We start from the raw sequence: 12,271 nt of genomic DNA, 5'->3' as shown, positions 1-12,271 counted from the left end.
CAAAGGAACTGCAGAAAGGCTTCATTTCCATGAGACCAGAGTAGAAGTGTTTAAATATTTGATGTGCTCGTGACCTTTAGCGCTGGTTTGTGTCTTCTCTTTCTGGAGCTGTTACTGTTAGTGTGTCAAACTTTGGAAATTACAAATCACAAATGACTAATTAGATTTGTTTTGATCACAACTCATGCTCTGAATATCGATATTTAAAACATTATAAAAAAAATTCAGAACAGCTGCTCAGCCTTCACTTTGTTTTTTACTGGTTAGGTGTAATAAGCTTGATCTTTGCGTCATATTGATCACAGTGTTTCTGTAATGAATAAATATCAATTGACTTATTTTTCATTGAAGATTGCAGTGTTAACTGTAAATGATTAATTGGTGCACATCTTTTTTAATTAATGTGCCCTCGTTAACATTAACTCTACACCAATATGCAAACAACAAGGATTCCAGTCTATTCCTGATGGGCAAAACCAAGTACCATACTTTTTTTGTTTTGTTCTAGAAGCGGTTTCATTTGGATTTACGTAACAATAGGGAAGAAAAGGCTATTACAAGTTTTCAAGCCGCCTTTAAAGATTAAGACAATAAATATATGCCATACTGTGAATCCACATTAATATTGTATTAATGAGTCTTTGGCAATACGCACCCCTAAGTAGGCCATTGATTAATTTGATAACTATATAAATAGATTCTGGAAACAAAGTTTCATTACCGAGTATCATCCTTTTAACATGTTTTACTATAAAATGCAAAAAAATTTTGTGTACACATTTGTGTGTCTATAATTGCCTTACGGTTTCTTGCTCAACAGAACACCACAGTGCAGGTGGGGAACAGTTCAGTCGTGAGCGAGAGTATGCGAGATAACCCTCTGATGCACCACTACGCTGGTGTCTACACCATGTCTATGGGAATCATGCTCCTTCTCAAACTTCTGAGAGGCACCGTGTTTGTCAAGGTGAGATTTTTACATTTGTACATGTAGTTGGTTTTATAGCATCTATACCAAGCTGTCAGAGGGAGAGGTCCATGTTTCATTCGGATCGTCTTCTTTTTTAGGGTACACTGCGTGCCTCCTCAAAGCTCCATGACGAACTTTTCCAGAAGATTCTTCGTAGTCCCATGAAATTTTTTGACACAACGCCCACGGCTCGCATCCTCAACCGATTCTCCAAAGACATGGATGAAGGTGAGAACTGTTGGAGGGTTAGAATGTATTATTATCTTCAAATGGGGTGTGCGAAATTGACCCAAAATTACATCTCTGTATTTTCTGGGATTTTAACTGTAATTATATTTTGGTTAATGTGTTAGACCTGTCGTGTAGGGGCGATTTCGGACACATCCACTGATTCATTCAGGAACAAAACACCACTCTGTGTTTCCCGGAGACTCAGAGCAGTTCTGTAACGGCTTGGTTTGGAAATATTGCCGAAATAGAGGAAAAAAAGAGACAATATTGTTAATATTGTGACTAAAATGTAACTCACAATATTAACTTCGTTTATTAAACTGTTGTATAAAATCAATATCACATTTGCAGTCAGCACACTTGTGTGATAGTGCTAAACTATATCATATAGAAATTAGTGCCATCAAATCGATTAATCGTGATTAATCGCATCTAACATAAAAGTTTGTTTATATATGTGTGTGTGTGTGTGTATATATATATATATATATATATATATATATATATATATACAGCACTAATTGAATAGAATACAGCATTTGACAGCACTAATAGAAATGTAAGGCATAAGGGGTGATTTCGCCTCATATATTGAATTTTGGGGGCATTTTACATCACGCAATGAAAGCAGGCCGGTTTTTGTTTGTGTTTTACAAAGCGAGTGACACATCATTAGAACAAGCATTACGATATTATTGTAGACGATACATATCACACACCCCTATAATCAGACTGTCTTACATTTCTAAACGCTTCCCTGTCTTCTCAGTGGACACACGTCTGCCGTTCCAGGCTGAGATGTTCATTCAGAACGTGATTCTGGTGCTCTTCTGCCTGGGTGTGATTGGCAGCGTGTTCCCTTGGTTCCTGGTGGCAGTAGGGCCGCTGGTCATCCTCTTTACGGTGCTGCACGTGGTTTCGCGAGTCTTCATTCGAGAACTCAAACGATTAGACAACATCACACAGTCACCGTTCCTGTCCCACGTTGCCTCCAGCATTCAGGGCCTGACCACCGTGCATGCTTATGGAAGAGAGGACGAATTCCTTCAAAGGTGAATGCTGGGATATCATTCTGCATAATTGTATACTGTTTCTTTTAATGTGCTTTACGGTAAGCATTATACGATAGGTTTATGATAAGACTTCCAGTGAGCTCACTTCATAGACTTTGTGTCTTTTATCCCAGGTATCAGGAGCTGCTGGATCAGAACCAGGCTCCTTTCTATCTGTTCAGCTGTGCCATGCGCTGGCTGGCAGTGCGTCTGGATGTGATTAGCGTGGCTCTCATTAGCATAACGGCTTTGATGATTGTCCTCATGCACGGCCAGATCCCTCCTGCATACGCAGGCCTGGCCATTTCCTATGCTGTACAGGTGAGGGAAATTGTGCAAAACGTCTTTCATCTTTTGACTCTTTCAGTGTCAACCATTTGACATTTGTTTTAAAATTGAATCCTGAACTCTTGAAACTCTTAAAAACAGGCATGGGATATTGTTTGCTGTAGTTATTAAATCAACAAAGCCTAATTTCCAAAAGTAAAACACAATTGATATTAACCGATATTATCATTTTATTGGCTGATGTTGGAAGTGGGACTTTTATTTTGACAGCCCTAAGAACCCAGTACAGGAGCTCCTTTTCTCAGTCTTTCTTTAGTTTTCTGTCTTTGTACTGTTCTTTCTAATTACTGAAAAGCAAATGCTATAATACTTTTTATATACTACCGAGATTCTGTAAATACTCATTTTAAAAATTTTTTAAATCATTTAAAAAAGTCTTTGAGTGTCTCATAAATATTTACTGCCACAAACCTAGCAAACTTCATCTTGTGTCCACAGTAGGGATGTGCCCGAAGCCGAATGCTATGTTCGGAAAGGAAATGATGCATTATAATGGAGCCCCTAAAGGGACATGATGATAGAAAACAAAAATGAGATGTGAGGAAAACATAGTATAAAAAATATAGTTGGGAAATGATATAATTTGTGGGCATCAGGGAGACGCTATTAGCCGGTATTGAAATCGCTTTTAAATGACTTTTGCAGTCTCAAAATTATTCAACCCCCTGAATAGAATCCCTCACAACAGCACGAATCTGCAAAACCGGTGTTGTGTCAAACACACCTGATGCAACTAATCAAGGGCTTCATTAGTTGCACCAGGTGTGCTTGAGGTAGAACACATGAAATATCTGAACTGGCTAGGTTTGAGTGTCACGTTTGATATGGCTAAGTCAAAAGAATGGTCCAAAAAGTTAAGAGAAAAATATCATTGCCCTTCACAAACAAGGAAGACGATACAAAAAGATAGCAAAGTCTCAAAATTTTCCTAGAGACACCGTTGGATGCATAGTTCGCTAGTTCAAAGTTAAAGGAACAGTGATTACACTTCCTGGACGGGGCAGAAAAAGGAAGTGATCAACGGCTGCAACCAGATTTCTGAGAAGGCAGGTTCAGAAAAACCCTTGAGTGATGTCAAAAGACCTGCAGCAAGATATATATCAGTTTTATATTGGCCATTGACCACCCTGCTCTTTAAGATATCGGCATTGGGCATCAAAAAATCCATAGCGGTCGTCCACTTAATGATGTCAAGCAGGACGGATGCCCTGCAGGGAGAGCGGCACATTTCTCATTGCTGCTGGCTTCTGCAGAAATTGAAACTCCACTGTTTTTTGCACCAATGGCAGATGGATGCAAGTGCCATTTTGTGCATGTTGTGCATTTGTCCCTTCCGTTTTTCTGCCAAAATTTAAGTAAAAAAAGTGAAGCGAGAACGGTGCTTTCCATTTTTAGCGCCTTCTCCTCCCGAGTCATTAATTATCTAGCTACCCTAGTAAACAGGTGCCACTAGTACTCACGGTGGTCTTCATGTTGATGACGCAAATGCACTGTGGTTTAGAGCCAAATAATAGGGACCTGTGGTGAAATAGGAAGGGAATCAGACTCGAGTTTGAACCAAACAATTAAAAACAAGTGTGGAAACGGCATAAGAAAGGATTGACACGTGTAGAACACATTTATTTGCCTCAAATGAGATTGAATAGGGTCATATTGTCAGTCAACAACACAGAAGCTATTGTATAAAGGAAGCAGATTTTACTGAACATCTCTTTCATCTCTCACAGCTTACAGGATTATTCCAGTTTACTGTTCGCTTGGCCTCTGAGACCGAAGCGCGGTTCACCTCAGTAGAGAGAATCCATCATTACATCAAGGTACTTGTCTTACATCATTTTTTTGACTGACAATTTCAGCTTGACTTTAAAACTTTCATCTTTCATCAACGTTTGCTTTGTCCCCTCTCTCTGTCTTAGTCTCTGTCTCTGGAGGCCCCTGCGCGGGTGAAAAACAAGGCTCCTCCATCTGACTGGCCCCAGGAGGGTGAGATAGTGTTTGATGGAACGGAGATGAGGTACAGAGACAACCTCCCACTAATACTGAAGAAAGTCTCCTGCACCATTCGACCGAAAGAGAAGATCGGAATCGTAGGACGAACAGGCTCAGGTCAGTCTCTTCTCTTTTTTCTCAACAATTACGATATTCAATTTAATGTAACTTTTTGAATCAGGGGCCTCATTTATAAAACACATGTACGATCGGATTTGATCCTAAAGTCCATGGATTTTTTTTATGTCAAAAGTGAGGAACAAATCAGGATTTATAAAGGCAAAAACTGAAGTGAAAATGTTCTAATGCGTATGCCAACTGAAGAGCATGTGTACAAAGTTTTTATACTCATATATACCAGTAATTACAATAATCCAGCATTGTTTATTAAAATGTAAAGATAAATATTGAGCAAATAAGAAAATGTTTTAATTGCTTTATTTTTGTATCATTTAGTAATTATATGAATGAATTTCTGAATAAAAATGTGCATATATATGAAGAGTTCAGATGCAAAAGCCTCTAAGTGCCATCTGAAATTTTCTTCTAGAATGATCATTTTTATCAAGCTCGTATATTTAAGTTCAGTAATTTCACTTAAATGACAATTAATAGGTCATTTTCATTGCCATTTAAGTGAATTTACTGAACTTAAATATACAAGCTTGATAAAAATGATCATTCTAGAAGAAAATTTCAGACGGCACTTAGAGGCTTTTGCATCTGAACTCTTCATATATATATATATTACACATATTTTTAACAATCGTTTTTTTATAATTAAATAATAATTTATTAACGTGTGGTTGCGTAAGTGTTTTATAAATCATTTTTATAAATCATCGTAGGAACATTTAAAAAATTGTCATATGTTCACAAGTAGCTTCATTACTCATAGGTGTGGTTTGGGCGTAACGTGAAATAACCAATCAGAGCGTCATCTCACATTCCCTTTAAAAGCAGGCGCGCCTATTTTTTCACATCTTCATGGACACAACAATGATTTCCCTCGTGTGGAATATTTTTCCTTGTAATTATGCATGGTTTGCAAAAATGTGAACTGCTGCATCTGTGTGTAGATGAGAGAAGCAAAGTGTATGCGCGTTGTGCACACGCTGCATTATGGCCAAGCATGCGCCCTTAAAATAGCATCTGAATAACGCGCCACTGACTTTAGACTAGGTTTTTCCTGGTCAGTGGCGGAATTGTTTTCTGAAACTGCAAAATAGCACCAGGGAACGTTTGCGCCGGAACACGCCTCCTCTTTTCACTGAACCGCCCCCGGGAGCGCAAGTTCATTCCCTAATTTACCGACGTGCGTCTGTGGAGGGAAATGTGCGCGGGTGCAAAATAAGAATGATACATGCGTCGTTGTACAAAGTCAATTGCGCTGGGTGCAAGATAGGACCCTAAATCTGCCATCTTATCTGTCCTCAGGGAAGTCTTCTCTAGGAGTGGTTCTCTACCGGCTGGTAGAACCATGTGGCGGCTCCATTAAGATTGATGGTGTCAACATTTGCGACATTGGCCTTGCAGATTTGCGCAGCAAGCTGTCGATCATTCCACAGGAGCCAGTGCTTTTCAGTGGTACTGTCAGGTACGCATACACTCCTTCAGTGGAACTGCACTCCTCTGATTTATACTTGAATTAATCTGATTCCCAAAAGACCCTTTCACACGAATCAGGATAGGGCTTCATGCGTCATGCGCTATCATTAACTTTCACATGAAAAATGTTTCAGAAGGACGATTTTACAAAATTGCAACATTGAAATCAGACATCGGAAACAGAGAAAACTGAAATCAGACAAGAATGTGTATTTGAACAGCACAGAAACACCTTGCTTTGATTTTTGCCATCTATGTTGAGTAATCCAGTCCAGTAATCATAGGCTGCACTCTGAAAGGTCAACAGCAAATGGGGCTGAAGTGGAAATTGCTTGCACTCTAAGCATCGCGTTACAAGACTTGACCTGTGCAAGCGTAATGGTAATGGTAATGCTATAGCTTGCCGCTTCACATCATAGTTCAATGCATTTAGAACAAAATTTGAACTGAACTGAGCTGGATAAAGTTACTAACTTTGCCGCGCTGTTATTAAACTCAATTGAATCAACATTGAACAGAATTGAGCTGAATAATGAACGCCTTCTGCAGAGCTGCTTTAATTGAATTTTTTCATAATTTTACAACATTAACAATGTTAACAGTGCCATTTTATTAATGTGAAGCTGCTTTGAAACTGTAACTGTATTAAAGCGCTACATAAATAGACTGGACAGTGGGCAATGTTGACACGAGACGTGCAGAAGTGCCTTAACCCCGCTTCATATGAATGTATTTAATTGTCATTTTCTCATTTAGTCATACAACTGTATTCTGTATTTTCAAACAGATCCAACTTGGATCCATTTAAGCTGTATTCAGAGGAGCAGATCTGGGATGCCCTGGAGAGGACACACATGAAAGAATGCGTAAGCCAAACACACACCATGTATAGCATTTACAGGCAACGTTGTTTCAGGTTACCAACTCTTTTACATAGCAGCTTCTCATTTTGTCAAGGGCAAGTATGAAATCTCGGATGACTTCTTGTTGCTCTTGCCTCCATTGTATTACTGTTTCTTTCATTCTTCCCATGGCCTTGAATCTTTGTAATTCAGCGTTTTGCATCTCCTGTCTGTCGTTCAGGTGTCTCAGCTGCCTTTAAAGCTGGAGTCTGAGGTGGTGGAAAACGGGGAGAATTTCTCGGTGGGCGAGAGGCAGCTGCTCTGTGTGGCTCGAGTTCTTCTGAGACAGAGCAAGGTGAGCTTTCCCACTGACGGATCTTTTCCACGAGAGACGGAGCCAATCGGGATTAGCAGATAAAACAGAACAGACTTTGTCTCATTTAACCAGGTCATCCACTTTGTTTCCTCCCGATTTTTAGATCTTGATCCTGGATGAGGCCACGGCGGCCATGGACACAGAGACCGACTGTTTGATTCAAGAGACGATTCGTAATGCATTCGAGGACTGCACCACGCTGACCATTGCACATAGAGTTCACACAGTGCTCAACTGTGACCGTATTATGGTGCTCAATCAGGGACAGGTACGGTGTAGTGGTGTCATCATGACTAGTTTTGATGAAAAACAATCTGTGGTAGCAGTAAAATATCAAAGGTTGTTGCTGTGGGAAGTGGGGATGGGTGATATAGCGAAACATTTCTAATTTTTCCCCAAATTTTGACGATATTCAAATCTTTGATATTTTTGCATTTGCTCTCAAAAAAAATGTTAAAGTTGATTTTATTGCCCATCCACCACCCCCCCCACCCATGAAAATGACATGATCTGGAAATAATCTAGACAAGCTGCTTTTCACTAAATGAACACAAAAGGAACATTTAAAGTCATATTTACCCATATAAAAATATAAATATGAAAATTTTACTACTAAAAGTCGGTTTTGTTGCAACAAAGAAACACTACAATAGAACAAGTTTGCATTTGAAAGACTAAATGCATACAGTATCCGTATACTGTAGATTTTTTTAGGTCCTGTCCATTGCTATGGTTATCAGTGTCAATCATCATATTTTCTAATTCAATCCTGTCTTTAATCCAGTATTTCAAAATCAATCCTGTACTTTTGCAGTGTGAAAATTAAACATGTATTTAAATGGTGAATTGGTTATAAACAGAACGCAAACTAAGAGCACTACCTTGATGATCAATAAGGCTATCAATCACTTCAGCATTTGTGATCAATGTGCTATAAATCTCTTATTTACATAGCGTTTACACTTTGTTTGTTATAACGAAAGGATTGGCGATCGTCCAAGTGAACCTTTTGAGCGGTATTGAGTGGATTCGAACTAACTCAAATGCCTCTGATTGGCTATTGCGTTCACACGCTCAACAGACATGTCCGTGATTGGCTAAAATGCTCAACGCTGCCAAACCCGTTGTGCATAGAAACCTTTGACAGTGTTAACAGACCGTGATCATACGCGAACAGGAACATCAGCTGTCATAGTCGTGAGACAAAAAAAAACAGGTGAAATTGGCTTACTGTTTTTACAAGCTAAACTTTTTACAAATACTGCAATAGTCACAATATTTACTCATTTTAAAGACCTTATGTAGCCCCGCCCCTTTTCAGCGCTGCGCTCGTTGTCTTTTGTCTTCCGGTCTGTATCTTCACAGCGATCATGCGTATTTATGAATGAACTGCTCGTTTTAAAATCTTCCCGGTCTACTGATATTTGTAAAGACATCTGCTTTAAACATTACAATCCTCACGATAACTTTCGTTAACTTTACATTAAGTAAATCCACTTCAAAAGACAATATTCGAAAGATGGCGGCGCCCTCGTTTCTCTGGCGCATAAGGTCTATATCGTCAGCAAAAGATATCGCGGTGATATTGCTAATAGGGTTCTGCCGATAGACACAGCTGATGCCTTTGACGACACTATTGCTAATCTTCAATGTATCGCCCCAGCCCTAGTGGGAAGAAATCCATTGCTCCGTGGTTCCTTCAAACGTATTTGTTGAAAGAAGCCTCTTTCTGTGGCTCCTCTGTCAAACTGACTCGTTTTTTTCTTCTTCTTCTTCTTCTTTTTGACCCAGGTGGTGGAATTCGACGAGCCGTCCAAGCTCTTGGCGAACGAAAACTCTCGCTTCTGTGCAATGCTGGCAGCGGTGGAGAACAAAATCTCTGTAAGAGGCTAAAGGATATCCGAGCCAAGGTTTCACTCCCGAGGACTGAAGGGAACATTCTCCATTAATATTCCAGTCATTGCTGCTTCAATGTTACTCCCTCCTGCAAACCTATAGGGACCTGGGGAGGGAGATTATTGTATTTCCATGAAACTCATGGGCTGTCATTAGGGGCATGCCTGTTAAGATGTACTACTTGTCAGTTTAAATGGTTAGGTCAAGAAACACTGATACTGTAATGATATTTACATAATGGAGAGGGGAAATCAGTTTTCATGTAGTTTAATTCATGCGAACTGGTATGTTTCACAGAGGACATATCTCTGTTTATGAGTATATATATATATACATTTACAAGGTGGTTGCAGAGTCCTTTTGTATTGATTCTGCAGGTCTTTGTACATTTATGTAATATATATATATACATTCAGATGTATCATCTTTCATTACAGTTTAATATTTTTGACAACTTGACTGTCTTCAGTACGTGTGTAAATGTTGTCTTGTGACTTGAACCCTAAACTTTGGCACAGGTGACGTTGTCCACAGGATGCTGTACGAGCACTGAGTCGCGGGACTCTTCTAAGAGACACAGTGCTGCTTATTCACTGTATCCTTGTTCAGCACACCAAGGATTCAGTCTTCTTTAGCTAAGAGGCCTTTGTATATTTTTAGCCTATTTACACTGTTAACATTTTTTGCCTGTTCCTTTTACTGTTCCTCTTATGTGGGTTTTTTTTTTTTTTTTTTTTTTTTTTTTTTTTTTATGTATGAAAGCATTTCTCATTTTGGCTTGTTTTTGCACTTTGTATCCACAGAAGAATTCGCCTCAGTAGGAGGTCTCTGAATTTCTTTTGATTTTGTCCCAAAAGAGATCATGCTCGTCGAGCGTAATCTGAACGGGCGTTTTGTTATCGCGCGTGTTACGTTGTCTATCACAACACTGGTGCAAAGAGATCATGCTGAATGGACCTTCCGAGTCAGGTTGTGATGCTCGTTTGCGGTCTGTATGAAGGGGAATCTGATTTTGTAGACCCTCATTCCCTCATCAGACCCTGCGAAAATGTCAGTGTCATTTCCATTTCTTTCCATAGCCTTAGCATGATTTCTTAATTGCCTTGTGAAAAGGGTGGATGAGAGCAGGAGAACGTACGCTCTCCGCCGTCTCAATAAATTTATTTTAGGTTTACCCTTTCTGTGTCTATGTTTCTGGATTAATGAGAGAGGATTAACTCTAATAAAAAAATGTGACACCAGAGGGATATGCCTATGACTATAGAAGGTCATTTTAGTCAAATAATAACCCATGCGCTTTCCCATAGATTCACTCGTTATAGGCCATTTCTTATAATTATCTCCAATACATTTTTGCAGAAAGAACATTTACAATTCTGAGGGTGACAAAGACTCAAAGAAAGCTTGATGTACTTGAGTCGTACAATGAATGAGCCCTTTGTTGACTGTATGATGTGTTTGTACCTTAGGAGAAAATACATAAACTATAAACGTAAGTTCCCTCCACAAACACCTCTGCATCCCAGTGAAAAAAGGCAGGAATCCAGCACTTTCAGTAAATGGACCTGTGTTAACTGAAAAGCCAACAGTATCATATCACTATCTGTGCCAACCAATTGCACCAAGACTATATTGTAGTAGTATATTGTTATTTTGTTTCTTCATTTAACATACACTTATCCCCAGAACAGTTCCTTTAGAAAAACCTGGGGTTAATGGGATAGTTTCAGACGCCATACGTAATGTGATTCATTAACTATTACTATTGTTCCTTGGGCAAATTAATGAGGAATAGTTCGTCCAAAAATAAACATTTGTTTATCATCTAATAACCCTCATGTCTCTTGACGCAATGGGAATTTTCTTTTAGTGTATGTAGTTATGTATGAACTACTTGTACGATACTTTCTGTCCGTGGAACTTAATAACCACGGGTGTTTTAGTATTTTAAATAGCAAGCTATATAACTATTTAATGTTCCATGGACACAATGGTAAACAGAATTCTCATTTCAGGTGAAATATTCTGAAAGTATTCTTAAGTAAATGTCCTGCTCAAGGTATTGAACCAGTCTGGGATCCATAGGCAAGACATATATAGCATTTGTCATACACAATGGTAATTCAAATTGCTTTACATGAAAAAAAAAAAAACTTAAAAAGTTACAAAGGAAATGAATAAAAGTAGCTACCATTGGCCACCCTCACATTTTCTGGAAGCTTGTTCCAGCTGTGACATGTTTTCAGTGAATTCTAGGTTATTCTACCAGAATATCTCCAAGGTATTTGAGTCCTACAGGCCATTACATGATTTATATACAATGAAAAGTACTTTACTTCATGAAGCCAAGCCAAGGAATGGTGTGATGTGCTCAGTTTTGGTCAGGTGCCTGCAGCAGTGTTGTGTATTAGCTGCTACTGTCTCGTAGTCTGATAATGAATGCATTAATAAGCTTCTCTAGGTCTTGTTTGGGCAAAAATGATCTGATTCGTGCTGGTTGTAGGCAGCGTCGGGGAAAGTTAAACTAATGTGTCACAATATTGTGTGTTACTCCCTAAAAAAGTGACTAATTGTGTTACTTAGTGGAAAGTAATGCATTACATTACTTTTGCATTACTTTTTCTCACCTGGGCTGGGCTTGCTTGTTTTGTAATAAAAAGAAAAATCTATTTTTGGCAAATGTAAAGGCCCTTTTAGGAAGGAAATGCAAATTCACGCCTGTAGAGGAGAGGGTTCAGCTCAAACAAAGCCATTCTGTGCATGCTCACATTTAGTCTAGAACTACGATAAGCATCATGTTCGCGCACAACACCTCTGCACTTACGGTTTCTCTCAACATGAGGACAGGAGAGCTGTCGGAAAACAAAGTAACACACATTTTGTTGTAATTGCATTACAAGTTACTTGAACAAAAGTAATCTTTTGTAATTGTTATTCATTGCCCCCACCACTGATTGTA

General features: G+C 38.9%; 1 protein-coding gene across 1 annotated transcript in view; it reads left to right on the top strand.

The window, feature by feature from the left end:
• The window catches only part of abcc5 (ATP-binding cassette, sub-family C (CFTR/MRP), member 5), a 35,483-nt gene extending 24,997 nt beyond the window's left edge, over positions 1–10,486 (top strand). Inside the window, exons 19-29 of the mRNA XM_084409091.1 lie at positions 821–967; positions 1,069–1,198; positions 1,971–2,253; positions 2,388–2,574; positions 4,329–4,418; positions 4,518–4,707; positions 6,028–6,187; positions 6,986–7,064; positions 7,282–7,395; positions 7,520–7,684; positions 9,208–10,486. Coding sequence (XP_084265217.1) covers positions 821–967; positions 1,069–1,198; positions 1,971–2,253; positions 2,388–2,574; positions 4,329–4,418; positions 4,518–4,707; positions 6,028–6,187; positions 6,986–7,064; positions 7,282–7,395; positions 7,520–7,684; positions 9,208–9,309 — 1,647 coding nt within the window. The 3' untranslated portion in view covers positions 9,310–10,486. The remainder of the gene's footprint in view (positions 1–820; positions 968–1,068; positions 1,199–1,970; positions 2,254–2,387; positions 2,575–4,328; positions 4,419–4,517; positions 4,708–6,027; positions 6,188–6,985; positions 7,065–7,281; positions 7,396–7,519; positions 7,685–9,207) is intronic.
• Positions 10,487–12,271: the final 1,785 nt, after the last annotated feature.

Source organism: Rutilus rutilus (genome assembly GCF_951802725.1).
Source record: "Rutilus rutilus genome assembly, chromosome: 5".
Lineage (NCBI taxonomy): Eukaryota > Metazoa > Chordata > Actinopteri > Cypriniformes > Leuciscidae > Rutilus > Rutilus rutilus.
This window is presented reverse-complemented; position numbering and strand designations above follow the sequence as displayed.